The 17575-nt window shown below is 39.3% G+C and overlaps 2 protein-coding genes across 2 annotated transcripts; both read left to right on the forward strand.

Moving 5' to 3' along the window:
• Positions 1–369: 369 nt before the first annotated feature.
• Positions 370–9272, forward strand: LOC109467432 (tubulin--tyrosine ligase-like protein 12). Its single transcript, XM_019765409.1, has 14 exons — positions 370–573; positions 1501–1658; positions 2207–2368; positions 2726–2762; positions 2905–3064; positions 3970–4106; positions 4573–4772; positions 5161–5376; positions 6501–6612; positions 7312–7463; positions 7636–7720; positions 7897–7965; positions 8205–8343; positions 9079–9272. Exons 1-14 carry the CDS (start codon positions 424–426, stop codon positions 9228–9230), a joined length of 1929 nt encoding a protein of 642 aa, XP_019620968.1. The 5' UTR covers positions 370–423; the 3' UTR covers positions 9231–9272.
• A 981-nt stretch (positions 9273–10253) lies between these two features.
• Positions 10254–16522, forward strand: LOC109467351. The gene is made up of 10 exons (XM_019765294.1): positions 10254–10442; positions 10715–10763; positions 12200–12373; positions 12914–12973; positions 13557–13811; positions 14367–14435; positions 14940–15065; positions 15512–15631; positions 16084–16180; positions 16402–16522. The coding sequence occupies exons 3-10, from the start codon at positions 12203–12205 to the stop codon at positions 16422–16424; spliced, it is 921 nt and encodes a 306-aa protein (XP_019620853.1). The 5' UTR covers positions 10254–10442; positions 10715–10763; positions 12200–12202; the 3' UTR covers positions 16425–16522.
• Positions 16523–17575: the final 1053 nt, after the last annotated feature.

Consider the following 17575-nt stretch of genomic DNA (forward strand, 5'->3'; position numbering starts at 1 on the left):
TAAAAACCAAGCAAATCAGTAAAAATAGTGGCCAAACTAAAAAATGGTCATCAAACATGTAAACAAACAAATAACACAATAGCAATATCTGGGTCATCAGGTAAAAAAAAAATGGTTGCTTCACATGTAGACAAACAAATAACACAATATCTGGATCATCAGGTAAAAAAATGGTCACCACACATGTAGACAAACAAATAACACAAATTATATCTGGGTCATCAGGTAAAAAAATGGTCACCAAACATGTAGACAAACAAATAACACAATATCTAGGTCATCAGGACAAAGAATGGTCACCAAACATGTAGACAAACAAATAACACAATATCTAGGTCATCAGGAATGTACCGGTCAAATGTAGACAAACAAATAACACAATATCTAGGTCATCAGGAATGTATCGGTCAAAGGTCAAGCAACATGGCGGACGCTCCGCAAGCTATAGTCGTACCTGCCGACCATCGTCAGATGGATTTTCCTACCTTTCTGAAGTTACACCGAGGACAGCTGGTTAATTCTGGAGTCCCCGAGATCTATTGGCCAAGTGTGCAAAAGAAGATCCGAGATGAAGTAAGAATAGGGGTTGAAATTACGAGGGAAATGTGCTGAAGGGGGAGGGGGGCGGGGTACGTGTCTGGTGCACATGTTGGGAAGCCTACACACAATAGATATAGCTAGGCCACAGGAATCGATGAAAACATACGAAACATGTATCTAAAAAATTAATTCAGCAGGGCAAGTATAGAAATGCCACGAGTCTTTTTGTCAGTGGCCGTCAGCACTGGAAAACTCCAGTCAGTATGTACTATACTATTACTATCTGTACTATCTATAGTACTCAGCACTAGACTTGCGGAACTGAAGAGGATTCAGCTCTGGAAATCCAGTTCTGTCAAATATTCAGCACCAAAACAAACAAAAAAAATCATGTTTGAAAGCCAAAATTTATAGATAAATTGGTGTATCTTTCTCGTAGTGTTTTTTGCAAATAGAATTGTAACGTTAACATTTTGTACATGTAACAGTATTTCTTGTCATCTGACGAAACTCTATCGTATTTCGAAACTTGTCCAGTTGTTTTATTTAGAAAATTACTTGAAAAAATTGTCATAGACATGAAAAGGGTATGGAACCATTTTACAATTTTTCTTGCTCTACCAACCATACTGCAAATTTGTCAGTATTACTATAGACGAGTATAGTGCTCAGCTCTAGACTTGCAGAATTACGTTATCCACACATGTATTTAGCTTTGTTACATATAGATCTTAAGTTACATGTAAGTTGTAGAAGACCATACAAAAGTCTCTACTTTTTTGTTGTGTCAATAAAGAATCTGTAATCAAAGAGGATTTAGCTCTGGAATAAATCCAGTGCTGTCAAATATTCATGTTTCAAAGCCATATACGATAAATTTGTGACTCTTATTCGTAGTGTTTTTGTGCAAATAAAATTGTATACATGTACAGTATTTCTTGTCATCTGACAAAACTCAAGGTCTATGATGCGGGGAGGTATTTTGGGATGATGCAAGTTGAGTCTGATGAGGAGGAGGAAGAGGGGGGTGGGGACAGGAACAACCCCACCCCTGGGGAGCACAGCTGGTGTGTCGTGGTCACAAGTGAGGATGGAGTGGACACCAGCGACGCAAGCAGGTATTTATGTAGATTACATGTATAACCTCTGCTACACCTTTACATACATTTATGTAACAAGGCAGTATATTGGCATTATATTATTGGCATCACCAACTGCCCAGCCCAATGGGTCCTGAACCTTTTGGCCTAGTGGTTATTGCATGCGATTCAGAGCAGAGGTAGACAAGGTTGTGTGGCACAGGTTTTACCCGGTAGAGTCAGTGTCAACCTTGTGTCTTTCCCCTTTCTCTGGTGTTGAAATATAAATTATAATTTATATCTGCACAGTCTGCACTTTTTACATCAACTTCCTGTGATTTTACTGACTGTAATACTAATAGCTACTGTAATAACTTTGGACACACAAGAAAACAAACATACAAACACAGAGAAAAATCTTTGTACACGAAATGTAAATGAAAAACAAAGTAGTTCTCCTTTTTTAGATTGGGAGAAAAACTAGCTTTGCTTTGAAATTAGGTATATATATTTAAGCTCAGCCACTTAAACAACTGTATCTGCACATTTTTACATGTATTGTAACATTACACACTTCTTGTCCCCAGTATCTTCTTGGTTGACCATGCGTGGACGTTCCAGTACGGTTATGCACGGTTACAGCTACAGAAAGTCCTGGGACTTCTGGATAGAATGGCCGCCCTGATGGACATAACTGAGGAGATGTCTGAAGAGGAGAAGACAGAGAGGGTTCTGGATGAGATGTGGAGGTTTGTTTGTTTGTTTGTTTGTTTGTTTATTTGGAACTTCTGGAAAGGATGGTCGCCCTGACTGACACATGTACATGTGAGGACATGTCTGAAGTAGAGAAGACAGAGAAGGTCCTGGGCTAGATGTTTGTTTGTTTGTTTGTTTGTTTGTTTGTGAAATTCTGAGACTCTGAGTACATGGCAGTGCCCTGAAGAACATATTGAGAAGTTACTGGGAACTGAAAAAATCAATTTGAAATCAATTTCTAATAAATCTATTAACTGCATTATTATTATGACTTGAGATTTCATTTGTTATTTCATATCATATCTCATATATTATGTTGAAGCATGGTTAATTCTTTTTTTCTTTTCTAGGTTTACCTGGCATTATAAGTTGGACTTTCAGGGAGCTGTAAGTATTTTTTTTCTGTTTTAAATATATAATTGAAGTGTGGTAGTCTAATTTTAGTTAAAACAGTCAATCAGATTACATTGTTGACAATATATCAGATTTGTTTTTCTATGTAAAACTATTGATTGTTTTCATGTACTAGACTGCTGATGACAGGATAGCGTTCTGGTACGTGAATGATGAGTTTGGGTCCAGGATCCAACACTCAGATGAGCCGACGTGCAGAATGGTGCCTTTTTACTACGTCCCCACCAAAACATCCTACACTCTCATGTGGCTGTTACAGGACCTGGACTCTGGAGGTTTGTGCTTTGTCTGTTAACTCTGTTCCTTTGATACCAAAATTTTGTTTACCAGACATGTCTGGACTTGCACCCAGACGTTGTGCCCTTGGGAAAGGCACTTAACATGCATTTCCCCCCTCAGTTAGAGGGTTCCTGGGCCCTACTAGGGTTTGGGTTGGCATTAGGAAGAGTATCCAGCCGTAAAAATCTTGCTTCAAAAAAAGACTTGTACCTGGTGCAAGCACGTCTAACCCCCGGTTGGGGAAAAAATGACGTTAGATTCGGTTTAAAAAAAAAAAAGTAATTTGGAGAAAAGCAGCAGAGAGAAGGTTGACAACACTCTACATTTGGGACTGCATTTCTGACATTGCATTGCTGCAAGAGCAACAACTTCTAGCAGTACGAGTCAGAACCACTACCAGACATTCCTGTGAATAGTTTCATCAGGTTGGTAAGACACGGAGAAAAGAGACTCTAGGGACCTCATTATAATTTGTAGATACATTTCCCTGTAATCACACAAATGTGTAGATATGTAAATATTGTACGTTTGGGAATGCATCTGTAGCAGCGACACCTGTGCTGCAGTGCAATGTGAACCAGTCAGAATTGCCCTGAGGAAGGGGACAGATAGTCACTGAAATGTCAGCTGAATAAAACACTTGGTTGTGTAAAAAGAGTCTCTTACTTAGAACCAAACATTGTTGCCCTAAAGAAGGTGACAGACAGTCATTGAAATGTTGGATAATTTAATGAAACCCACACACACACACCTGGTTGAAAAACTTCTTGTACAGTCTCTTGCCAACCTGATGAAATTATTCACGGTTTAATTTGCAGTTTTATAAGCCTATGGTTGTCTTGAAGTACATTTTGTCTCGAGTTGTACAACCAGCTAACTTTGATTTTCATAATTTCCTCAGATGAGTTGACCAAGGATTTTGCTGACGGACTATCTGACGAAACGGAGAGAAAATGTCGGCTTCTTGCCTGGATACCAGAGGACTTTACTCACATCACACCGAATGAAGGAATTTCAATAGACGATGCATTTTTCGCGGTATGTTGTGTACATGTAGTTTATAGTCAATGACTGCTAATTATTATTATACTAGAAAGGCAACATTTGCAAAGCAAATGCATAATGTTTACCTTCGCATATGGTCTGCTCTGTTAATTCTTACTCGGACACATTCATATATGGCGACAGGAGTCTAAATCCCTCCTGCTATGAAATTGCAACATGATGTAACCTAACACAGTCTAGTTAGACAGACGTCTGGTTCAGGTCATTGATCTTATTTGTTTTGAGAAGAAACAGAGCAAAAACAATTCTGTGAATATATTAAGTACATGTATCATAATAGGGCAAAACACACAACTGCAAACATTCTATCTACATGTACATGTATCTTGATATAGAAATGTAAAAGCATGGTGAAACCTGGCATAATGTATTTTATGTCATTAATTTAGTTAATCTTTGTAATCAGAAAAAAAACAATATTATTTATTCTGTTCTACAGGCTAGACTGAAAGGATCCAGGGAGACTTTACCAATCCCAGAAGCCACCAGGAATCCACTGACCAATAGGGAAGCACCTTACAAAGTGTACACAGACATCCAGGTGATCAGAGACAACCTGACTGATTCGCGGTTCCAACTAGTGGAGGAGGAAAGCCAAGCAGATATCATTTGGATGAAAGATCATATCAGAGACTTCAAGTAGGATTTCTACACAAATTAAGATTGAATTTTTTGTTGTTGTTGTTAAGTATGAGGTAGACACTTGTATTTGTGCTTTTGAGTTATAGGTATATTTGCAGAAATATTGTTTTTGCTCCATTTCATATTCTTCTACTCCATACAAATAAGGTCAATGACCTGAACCACTTTGCTGTTACCATGGTGCTGTGGTGTTGGGTTACATTATGTAGCAAGTTGGAGGGGCTGGTCTCCAAAAATATATACTAGTTCATGTATATGACCATCTTAATCGATATGCATTTCCTTTATAAATGTTACCTTTCTAGTTCTTCCTACAGTTATTTATATATATATATACACATATATATTAACTGTTCTTATATATATATAATAATTTAACACACAGGACCTTCAGTGTAGAGCGCCCTGAGGTATACCTGAACCAGTTCCCCTTTGAGGGTATCCTGACTGGCAAAGACTGCCTGGCGTACATTGGTCAAGCGACAGTAACCAATCAGGAGCCAGGAGCTCTGGAGAATGGACCAAAATGGCTGCCAACGACCTTTAACCTTTCCTGGGCACTCCCAAAGTTTGTGTCAAGTTTTCAACAAAGAGAGGAAAGGTATTAGTCAACTTTTAGTATAATTATATAAAAGGGAAAAGAGCTAAAAAAAACTAATTAACAGTTACTACAAGATGACTTTAAAGACCCTCCCATACCTCACACAAAATAGGTCACAAAATAAGAGCACAGCATGCCCGTAGCCAGGATTTTGAATGGGGGGTTCTTCCCACTGCTTGAGGGGACGAGGCGAGCGCCGAAGGCGTGAGGTTCCTAGGGGGGTTCGGGGGCATGCATTTTGAAAAATGAACCTTCTAAAATGGCATTTCGTGTGTTTTGGAGAGGATTTCAAAGAAAAAAAAATCAGAGATAAATTTTTTTTCATTGACAAAGGGAGCAGTTTTTCTGCGATTCCAGTCCATCTTTTCAAGAAAAATCTTGGACCTTTACATAAAAAGTGGACCAAAAAGTGGACCTTTACATAAAAAGTGGACCAAAAAGTAGACCTTTTCTTCTGAACCCCCCCTGGCTATGGGCATGCACAGTATTAGAATAAAATAAAGGCAATGGCACGTAGCATTGAATAAAAATATACTGCCTACTACTTCTTGCATCTGCATGAATACTTCACAGGAAAGAGGGCGTCTCTTGGGCACTCCCACATTTTGTGTCCTGTTTCCAACAACGAGAAAATAGGTACAGAATTTTGTTGTTTTTTCAACCATCTACATGACAATGTACAAATGTAGGTCACACCATGTAATTACTTTGATTCTGGGTCAGTTGAAAATTAACGCTGGATTATGTTCAGATTATTTTGTGCTTTTTTTAGGTCGACCTCTGACCTCTCCTATGGATTTTGAACTTACTTTATTATTTTGTAATCATCATTATGTACAAGTTTTGTTATTTATGTTTCATTTTATTGACCCCAGGAAGAATAGTGCTTTTAAGCACTAATGGGGATCGAAATAAACAAACAAACAAGAACCAACCATTTAAATCAAAGACTTAGAAAAAAGCAGCTACAAGTTAGAGTTAAGTCATTGATACGAAAAAAGACTGGTACATGTACGTAATATCTAAGAAAAATTTGTTTTTAAAAATATGAATTAACCCTTTGGGCCAATAATTTGTATCTATAGTACTTGACTTTTAGTAACCTCCTCCTCTTGCACATGCAGGGGTCTGGATAACCACTGGATCTTGAAGCCGTGGAACCTGGCACGAGGTCTGGACACTCAGGTTACCAACAAACTACATCATATCATCAGGCTGTCAGAGACTTCTCCTAAGGTTTGTCATCAAGCTAGACCAGACACAATCTTCTGTGTTTTTATGAAAAAAAAGAAGAAGCAAAGAGACTCTTTTACACAACCAAGACTTAGTCTTTTATTCAGCTGACGTTTCGGTGACCGTCTGTCGCATTCCTCAGTGTGATTCTGACTGTTTCACAGCACAGGTGTTGCTGCTATAGATATCCCAAATGTACAATATTTACATTTAGTTACAATAGTTACAACAGAAACGTCGGATGAATAAAAGATTTTGTTGTGAAGAAAAGAGTCTCTTTACTCAGTGTCTTACCAACCTGATGAAACTATTCACGGAGGAGAAGTATAGTCATTTGTATCATATTCTGGATCTGTGTCCATATGGAAAGACATTGCATTGCAGTCACAATGATTTTTTATTTACATACATTATGTAGCATGCATAGTCCTGTGTTTACCAGCCCTGACTCTAGACCAAAAGGTTGGTAGTTCCAATCCCAGCTGTTGTAATCTCAATTTTGTTTCACATAGCATCATGGTACAGACGGTGCAAAATTTTGAAATCATCACCCTCCAATTTGAAGTCAAATTGCTGCCAAAATTTGACAGATTGGCCAGTATTTTTCTCTGTCATGATCGGCAAAATGCTGTCAAATTCGAGAAAGATGGGCCCTGGCTAGAAGACACCTTGTAACTGTTTCTTGGATCATTGTTGCTCCAGGTTGCGTGTAAGTACCTTGAGGACCCAGTTCTGTACTACAGAGAGGACGTTGGACAGGTGAAGATGGACATTCGCTACATCGTCATGCTTCAGTCGGTCAAACCACTCAAACTCTTCACCTACAAGGTGTTCTGGCTACGATTCGCCAACAAGTAAGTCCTGACTTAATCTGTGTCCCTTTCCTTACATTTACATGTACATGTATATGATGCCCTTGTATATATTGTACAATACACATTGACTTACACATATTGCATAATACCAGTCTTGTACTTGCAACAGACCTATTCTGACAAAATGCAAATATTTTTCTTTTCTTTCTAGACCCTTCTCCCTGGACCACCTGGATGAATATGAGAAACACTTCACAGTGATGAACTACACAGAAGGTGGTACTAAGTTACATCAGGTGTGTAGTACAGCTTAGAGACCTGCATACATGTACAATTGAACCACATGGCCACTGTGGCCCTTAGATTATTGCCCATTGACCCAAGTATTGAGATTCATTTCATTAAGATAGTGGCCATCTGCCTACTGTGACAGAGTGTCTTGATTGAAGATGTTTATTTGCCCCCATTGCAGGTTCACTATGACGACTTCATCCCCATCTTTGAAAAGCAGTACCCAGACTTCCCATGGAAGGATGTAGAGGTACATGTAATGCCATTTTCCATTTTCCTCATTACATGTATACATGTATCTATATTGTTTTACGTGCCCTTTTCTTTCCAAATATACACACTTAGAAGTACATGTACACAGCAACTCCACAATGTAAGAGTCGCCAAGTTCTTTCCTAATTTATATCCTTTTGGTTGTATTTTGGTGGGAAGATTGCAACCTGGAGAAATGTGAATATTTTCTAATCAGATTTCTTCTGTTTCCCTTAGTCGTCCATTTTCGGTGCCTTCAGAGAGCTGTTTGAGTCAGCTGTGAGTAGAGAGCCTCCGTGTGGGATCGGGCATTACCCCATGTCCAGGTCAATCTACGCTATTGATCTCATGCTGAAATGGAAAAGGGGTGAACAAGGTAAGTGCCCTGTCACTTAAGCCTCTACCAGCAGGCTTTGGGAGGCGGCTGGAAAGAGTAGAAATTGGCCAAATAAAGATCTAGAGATAACATGCCGAGGCAGTTTGTCCAATAGAGTACATTTTGGTGCCTTCAGACCAACTCCCTCGGCATGTGATCTCTGTATCTGGCCAATTCCTACTCTTTCCAGCCGTCTCTTGAAGCCTGGTAAGAGGCTACTGCCGCTTACGTCTTGTGATAGTTGCAGTTGTATGATCTCAAACTGAGGGCCTGAACATGTACGTCTTGCTGCAAAAAGACTGCCTTAGGTCCTTGTCAGTATAGTTGGTTTTGTCATAGCCTGCTTGAAACTTCTATGGCATCAAAATTGTCTTCCGACCTACAATGAATTTGACTGTGCCACTAGAGAAATACAAGAGCAGAGAGAAGGGTTACATGTATTGTGTATTCAGTGCAGGAAATAGAAGAACAGAATACAGATTATAAGATATAGGAAATTCAGAGATTCAGAATGCTAAGTTAGCTGTTTGACACAAAATTTGTATTTAGTTATGGCAGGGCTCGAAATACTTGGTGCATATGCACATTTTTTGTGCAAGTAAAATTGAAGCTGTATTTCTTATGTTGAAGGTAAAGTACAGTGTATATTTCAAGTATTTTCAAGCAGAAGTACATCTAGATTTCAAAATTTTAGTAAAAGAGTAAGAAATGATTTTATGTTTTTGTCCACTTCAGGAGAGAGGACTATGCAGCCAGTGTTACTTGAGGTGAACTTCTGCCCAGACTGTGATCGAGCCTGCAAGTATCACCCCAACTTCTTCAACGATATCTTCTCAACGCTCTTCTTGGACGACTTTAAAGACAGACCAGTAGCAGTCATCTCTTAAAACTCTAGTCGTGTGGTGGCCAACAATTGTTGTTCTGCACATACAGTACCATCCCTATGCTATAGCACCCTGTACAGGTACGATTTGGGGGTATTTCTCGTGCAATGTATTTTACCGCAGTGGAACGCAACAGATGTGGAAGTAAGTATGCCACCACAGGGCAAAAAAAAGTCGGGTTTATGACTTGATCAAGACATGAATTATTGTACACGTTGGCAGAACCCACTGTGCCTGCGCGAAACCCGTAATTTATTGTGCATAGCACATCGTCCTTAAGGTTGTATTTGTGTATTTAAGGATGACATCCCATCTATAATTTACAGATGTCGTTACAGAAAAGATACTGTCTGTAATGGGGAAAATACTGATGCAACATTCTCCTGACGTTCTATATAGCGTATTTGCATAATTATACATGTATACCCCAGGGTGTTTTCACCTTGCATTTGGAAGGTTAGGGGTTCAAACCCCAGCAGTGTTGGAGATTCAAACTCTGACCAGGTCATACTAACAACAACTTGAAAATAATGCATACTTCTAACTTTGCTAAGCTCATATGGAAATTGAACATACACTACCTTAAGGCTTAACCAGTGGAGTACATACAGTGTTTTACTGTAGAGACCAAAGGGCTATACTTCAGAGATGGGCACTGCCTCTGTTACACCATTTGGAATTATTTACTATATTGCACTGTTAGATCTACCGAACAGTTGATCTACAAAGTGTTATACTATTTTGGTGTTATGTTTTTTTTAACATTTAGTTTACAATCTACACATGTAGAAGGTGACACAGAACTTTCCCGGTTTTATTTGGATTATATAAAATTATGTTTGTTTTGTCAATAGTATACAATATTATGCTAATTTTCGGGAAGAAAGCGGTGATTATGATAGTCTTATCATCTTATGAGTGGAATAAAGTCATGACATTGAAATATTATTGTATTCACTGTACATAACTGGTGTACAAACGGTTATGCGAAACAAACAAAAGCACATCTGCTTGGAGATTTTGGTGTCATTAGGTCGCTGTCCGGTCCCCGTCGCTTGGCCCTGGTTAAGAGACAGAAACAGCTGCGACCTGGGCCAAAAATTGTACAACTCGGGGTACCGTATCACCGCCGAGCGCGTGCGCGGTGCAGTCATAGATGCCCCTCCGCTCATTCCATCGCGCGGACACCGAGAGAGTGGAAACCAGCAATACCTGGTAAGTTACGCGTTTCATTAACTTGTTAATCTTCAAAATACTTTTAGAAAGTTTCTGTTATCGATTTCATTGCATGTCTACTAGCTGTGGCCACATCAGAAAGCAGAAAATGCCCACTCCTGTCATGTATGGGCATCCGATGTACAGCATTCCAGGCTATCCTTGGTCGTCTGCTATACTATATGCGTTTCTTTGACATACATGTTGTAAGTTTAAACTTCTTGCAAAAGTCCCTCCATTTAAGCTTTTTGCTATGTTTGTTTCTGATTCAGAAAGGAAGAAATTGACGAGAAAGAATCGTCACTTGGACGAAAACTGAAGGTAAGGTTGCAAGCAATACCATCCAAGTATTTTCCAGAATACGATATGAAGATACATTGTTGATGTCACCGCCTACCTAGTGGATGAATAGAACTGAACTGATTTTTCAGAATAGAATTATATTACTTTGCTATATACATTATGAAAAGAAATTTATAGAAAAAAACCCTCCCACAGGCACAGTACACAGAGTTCTGTACACGCCCCCTTCCCCATTGGCGTCTCGCCACTTGCTATTTTTTTTACCGAGCAGATTGTTTTTCTAAGGGTTGAATTAGGTCATGAGGTGTTATATGACCCTATGTACAAACCATGCTGACATTCCTCCAATACTCCTGTCCATCTCCATCACAAAGTTTCGTTTTTACAGCCTTTATTGATCCGTCCAAAGAGCCATATTTGCTGTATATAATTAGCGAATAAACAACATGAAGTCTTTTGTCACAACATGCTTATTTTTAATTTTCAAAAAGATCTTATGTCGGCTGCAAATACAATATCAATTTGCCACACAGTACTAGTATCCATTTGCCGGAAAGTTGCTATTTAAAAAGATACCAGTGCAATTAATAAACAAAGCCCGATAAAAATGAATTAAAATACGTCAAAATTGAGCCGAACCCTAAACCGCTGTTTGGAGAGTAGCTTATTTTATTAACACATTACATGATGTTGAAATAGTTTCATTATCATAAAATTTTGTTCTTTTTCCACTACATAAGACATTTGTTGTAGAGGCACCTCTAATAGTATGAAAAAGAATCACATCGATATTACGACATTAATTTTATCGTTGTTTAATGTATATCACCATGATGGTGTTTCCAAACAGAAATATAAACAAAGTAATATAATATTGTAATGTGAGATAGGAGAATGTAGGCCACAACTGGTACACAAGATGATATGTAACCAAATCCAACCTGAACAACACATGCAAGGCCACAGTCGATCGTAGAGCTGTCAAGTTGATGGATTTTCTGAGCTGCAGAGGGGCATACTTTATGACATCCGATGTTGAGACCTGCCCACTTTTCTATCTGACACTGGACAAAGACATTGGCAACTGTCCCCGACCGATACTTGGAAAAGAATTGAAAAAAATATCGTGAAACACGTTCGACAAGAAGTCGTTGCAATGAGATCCACTGCTTCTGTGACATTCATTGACAAAGACTGGAGTTTGTCAAAGAATCTGACCCCCAAATGTTGTAGACACGTGGCTTTTCCACATGTGTGACGTCAGCACTGGGTCAAAGTTCGTTGGAAGTCGGTACCGCCCCCCGTCCCGGTTGGGGGAAGATCTTAGGTTAGTCTTACGAAAGTGTAGTTAATATGTACTAGTAGATGCTATACGCGTACTTAGTGCACTGTACAATTGTTGTGCAGTAAAGTTATTATTCTTATGCCTGCATAATGTTCCCTGTTATTTCCAGACGATGTGCAGAACGACAGGATACAGCGTGCGCGGGGCGTTCTTCCTCGGAGTCGCCCTGCTGTTCCTGGGCATCTTTAGTATCCTACTAGGCGTGATCGGACTGGGCGCGTGTCACGGCTACTGTGTGCCTCTGGTGGCGCACGTGGGGGCTCCCATATGGAGCGGGGTTCTGGTAAGTAGCTATTCTTAAACTAATAACCGACCACTTTTTTCATTATTCACCACTTATGATGTTAAGGCCTGATAACCGATGGGAAATAGAACACTGTGCCTCTGGTGGCGCACGTGGGCGCTCCCATATGGAGCGGGGTTCTGTTAAGTATATTCTAATAACCGACCACTTGTTTCTTTATTCACCACTTCTGATGTTACCTCCTGATAACCAATAATATTGATATCTAGCCATCCTAACATGATGGGGTCATGAATTTGGGATGATAGGTAGCTTTTTTTGCCCGGGAAGGAGTATATTCTAATAACCGACCATTTTTTTCATTATTCACCGCTTATGATGTTACGGCCTTATAACCGATGGGAAATGGAGGCTTCTCATTGGTCGACGTCGCCCGGCTATATGATAATGTCTTTTGGTATAATGATTTTTTACTATTATTATTATTATTTTTAGCTATAAGCTACGACCGCTAACAAAACATTTGATATTATTGATATTGTTGATATTGGAGTTTTGTTATTTTGTTGATTATTTCAGGTCTTGTTGGCGGGTATATTTGCAATCAGAAGTTCGTACAACACTGCCGACGGCTGCCTGGTACGTACAACAACGACACCTAGCGAATTATAGCTAAATGCACTTCGCTATACTTAAAGGGATAATGTGTAAGATTTTTGCGCCAAAACTGTAAATATAAATAATTGACATTTTCTCATCTAGATTGTCATATTAAATAACTTTCAACGTATAAAAAATCAACATATTAGCGTCGTTGTTTCGCTTCTCCGGCGACTCAGCGCAGCGCGAGAATAAGTTGCGCCGGGGCCCGTTGTATTTTTTGGGGCTAGAAAGAATGTAAACAGACAGCGGCTTTCGTTCTGATATCTTCGGCAGCTTCCACACGTTTTTGTGGCGCAACGACGTTGATCTTTTACTCCCCAGATTTCATTATGAATACAGGAAGCATGAAAATGTGTAAAACAGCAATGTTTAGAATAGTAAAAATCGTACATAATATCACTGTAACATTAGTATAATGTTTACGATGGTAGTTCTTTGTTAGTGTTATAACACCATTCGATCTCCTGTATTCTTCTGTACTGTTGTATGCGTAGGTATTTTTTTTCTTTTTTTTATGGGCCGTACAAAAACTCACAATCCGTACCGTTTTCTTCTTCAGGTTACAACGTTCCTGGTCTGCGTGTTGTTCGCCCTCCTCGCGACGGTCACAACAGTTCTGGTGGCGTTTGTCGAGCTCGGCACGGAGTCGGACATCTACTACGACGAGGCCTTCGAGACGCACACCAAGCTCATCCCGATCACAGGCCCGGCGGGGCCCGGGGACGAGCCCGTGACCACCGGCGCTCCTACCACCACCGACTTCCCGTTCACACCTATTCAGTTGGACGAGGAAGTTGCCGTGACCGTTAAAGACGTGAGCCCAATGGTTTTATGAATGGCATCATGATGGTTTTACGTACATATCAGAGAACATATCATGTCAGAGAACATATCATCAGAGAACATATCATATACTAGAAAGGTTTACCTTCGCATGTGGTCTGCTCTGTTAATTATTACTCAAACACATTCATATACATGTATATGGTGACAGGAGGCTAAATCCCTGCTACTATAAAATTGCAACATGATGTCCCTCAACACCAGTTACCATAGTGACAGACGGTCTGGTTCAGGTCATTGACCAGGTCACAGATCAGTGTTTGGAACGGAAGAAGAAACAGAGCAAAAACAACATGAAAGAAACAACGTGAAAGAAAAAAAAAATCGTATAAAATTACTGTACTTTGTACTCTTTGTTATATTTTTAAATTTCTTTTTTTTTGCGTTTGTTTCTTTTATATCATATTTTTCGTTCCTGGAATGCTCGGCCGGGCCCCGTTCAGGAAATTATGACCTTATAGTTAGCATATACCGAATTGGGCACAGAAAATGCATCCAACGAACTTTGTTTTGTTTCTTTTTGTAGCTGTTTGCTGGTGGGGACGCTGACGCAACCACAACTGAACTGCCCTTCACTCCAATTGACTTTAATGAGGTCTGTATCATTAAGGCATTACCTGTACATATATATATACATTACTGCATCTGTATTCCAATCAGATTCACAGACACAAACTTACCGGGAGAAGGTTGAAACACCGTGTTAATGATTACGACATCTATAACGAACTGATACTAGAAAGGTAACATTTGCAAAGCAAATGCGTAATGCAATTGTTTACCTTCGCATATGGTCTGCTCGAGCTCTATAAATTCTTACTCAAACACATTCATATATATGGTGACAGGAGTCTAAATCCCTCCTACTATAAAATTGCAGCATGATGTTACCATGGTGACAGACGATCTGGTCCAGGTCATTGACCAGGTCAATGTTTGGAACGGAAACAGAGCAAAAACAATACCTTTTTTTCCTCGGTAAACATAATAAGTCTTGTTTTTGGGTTTGAACTGAAATGCATAATCGTGTCGTTTAGATTTTGTATCTTATCTATTTACTTATTTATATCTTATTTCTGTTTCCCTGTGTTGGAACCAGGTTGCCGTGACAGCAGAGTTATTGTACGATGGAAGACGCCGCCGTGAGGCTGACGAGGAAACTGCAGCACCCGAAACCTCGACAGACAGCTTCAGGAGGGTAGTGTACAAGGACTGGCCGTACTATGTAAGTTCATTTTTTCAACCCTTTTCGCTGAGTTTCTTTTAGGGTAAATGAGCATCATCATCATCGTAAAAGAAACTCAAGGAAAAAAAGTAAGGGAGAAGGCGTTGTGGTAAATGACGATCCAATTGTGCACAACCCGTGATTGATTACTGTAACGTGTGCAAAGTCGTTAGAAGTTGGTATCGGCCCCCGTCCTTTAATTATTCTGAAAACGGCTGGTCTAAATTTTGACCCCCCCCCTCTTTATATAGATATGACGTGAAAACACATTTACATCCTTATCCATGGTGTTATATACTAGTAAACAACATAGCTGAATTTTCCTGCTAATGTTAAACAAATTAACAAAGAAATGTTGCAGTTCGATTCCCTTGACCAGTGATATTTATATTTTTTAATTAACAATGAGTTTGCATACTAGTATGTTCTTCTTTTTTACTTGACAGGACAACTACGTGGCGATAATTGTGCTGGTACTTCTGAGCGCCATTGCTGAGGTGATCCTGACAGCCATTCTCTCCTGTATCTCCTGTGCCGCCATCTGCTCCGGTTACCATGGACACGAGGTACGTCACAAATAATTTGCATATTCTAAGATTTGATTGAAAGAACTAGAAATGTAACATTTCCAAAGCAAATGCAAATGTTTACCTCCGCATATGGTCTGCTCTGTTAATTCTCTTACCCAAACCCATTCAAATATATGGTCAGACAGGAGTCTAAATCCCTCCTGCATTGCAACATGATGTAACCCAACACTAGTTACCATGGTGACAGACGTCTGGTTCAGGTCATTGACCTTATTGGTTTGGAGAAGTAGAAGGAGAGGAGGAAACAGAGCAAAAACAATATGTTTCCTTCGGTTAACATAAACATTAAAGGGGTTGTTTTGCAGATGTATAATTTCCGTTGTAATGATGAGAGGTTTTTTTTCTAACGTTTTGTAGTTAAGACAAACTTGTTTTTAGTAAATTATATAAAGTTTGTTGCATTTTTAACCTCGAATCTCCGTGTCCAGGCACCGGCCATTGTTGTTTATGACGGAGTTCGCGCCACAAAATTGGAAGGAGGTCAAAGGGCAGTACAGCAGCCGGTCGGTACTATTGAGGTCGAAGGTGAGTGCACCACCTATTTGCCACTTGTACACTGCACACGCACACTGGAATGCCATCTATTGCTTTGCATATAATCAACGCGACTTTTTAAATGCTAACAAACTGACTTGCTAACTTTAAGGGTGCTTTGTAAAGGCTTTAGTCTGGCTTTACTGCATTCCTCTCTTTCTCTGTCTCTCTCTTACTCTTTGTATTGTATCTCTCTCTTTCTTCTCGTTTAGATGTCAAGAAAGAAGAAGTATAGATATTATCCAAGTCGGCTTCAATAAGACCAAGTATCAAGTGATCACACGAAACTTCCCTCGACAACAGGGCTACGAACATAAGATAATAGCTTTTCCCCCCAGACCGTGTCTCTAATGCCACGGTGTATTCAGATATTCCTGAAACGTACTTTTTACCTCTGAGACCTTTAAGTTCTTTTCATTCTGTAGATTTTAAGTCAAAGGTGCCGGCTTTGGTAACCTCGGCTACTATGGTGCTACAAGTTGTGTGAGTGACTGTGTGTGACTTTTTTAATGATAAGTTTTAATGTATTATAGTTAACGTTACCAACCACAACTCGGCAAGGAATTAATTTATCATCATTTAAAAAGCTTATCCAGGTGTATTAAAAATATCTTAGGGCGTACATGTAGATCGTTTATGGTTTGTCCATTGTAGATTTGTATCTCTCTGACGAGAGGCGACTATATGGCCTGTGCTGTGATCTGCATCAGCACCAAGAATCAGCTGTGTATATGTTGCCTAGGCATACGGAATAGTATGAATAAATAGAGAATACATTTGCATGCTAATACTTAGGTTAGGGCATAAACTTTATGTATGCAACTTAGGTTAAAGCTCGCTGCTAGCTAAATTTTCCTGTTACAAAGGATATTTAAATAAACTTTAATTTCCTTTTACGTTTTTGACAAGTAGTATTTTCAATGTCCGTGTCAACGTCAATGTAGCTTCAGAGAAAATGACTGTATTACTATTATTACTATTATTACGAGTCTCGAGTGACGACAGAAAAAAACACGTAAGACTGTTTTATTTTAAAAACTTTATTGTCAACACTGTAAAAACCGCGCCCAATCGCTGTGAAACAACATTATTACCAGGATTCCTTACTTGAACTTGACTATACTGCGATAGCTAACATCAGTTCTAATAGGTCCACTGTTACAGTATATTTGCAAACACAGCAATGTCGACTTTGGTTTGATTGTCAAACGCTTCAACTTAAGTTTACTTCAAGACATCAAGCCAATTCATTGCAGTTTAGACTACCCGTGGCCTTATCAAACTACTAAATTTCAATTTGTCAATGCCAAATGCTAAGCGAAAGTTGTGAAATTTTAAATTCTAATTTGTATTTCAGAGTAAATTTCATGCGATTGTCGTTTCCTG

This window comes from Branchiostoma belcheri, unplaced genomic scaffold (assembly GCF_001625305.1).
Source record: "Branchiostoma belcheri isolate BF01 breed outbred unplaced genomic scaffold, Haploidv18h27 scaffold18, whole genome shotgun sequence".
NCBI lineage: Eukaryota > Metazoa > Chordata > Leptocardii > Amphioxiformes > Branchiostomatidae > Branchiostoma > Branchiostoma belcheri.

Bases quoted from the DNA above. Each gene is read 5' to 3' on its own strand.
- LOC109467432 (XM_019765409.1), top strand. From the start codon at position 424: ATGGCGGACGCTCCGCAAGCTATAGTCGTACCTGCCGACCATCGTCAG. The intron at 2,763-2,904 runs GTAAGTATTTTT...TTCATGTACTAG, and splicing joins AGTTGGACTTTCAGGGAGCT to ACTGCTGATGACAGGATAGC. The intron at 7,966-8,204 runs GTACATGTAATG...TGTTTCCCTTAG, and splicing joins TCCCATGGAAGGATGTAGAG to TCGTCCATTTTCGGTGCCTT.
- LOC109467351 (XM_019765294.1), top strand. From the start codon at position 12,203: ATGTGCAGAACGACAGGATACAGCGTGCGCGGGGCGTTCTTCCTCGGA. The intron at 12,974-13,556 runs GTACGTACAACA...TTTCTTCTTCAG, and splicing joins ACACTGCCGACGGCTGCCTG to GTTACAACGTTCCTGGTCTG. The intron at 15,632-16,083 runs GTACGTCACAAA...CTCCGTGTCCAG, and splicing joins CCGGTTACCATGGACACGAG to GCACCGGCCATTGTTGTTTA.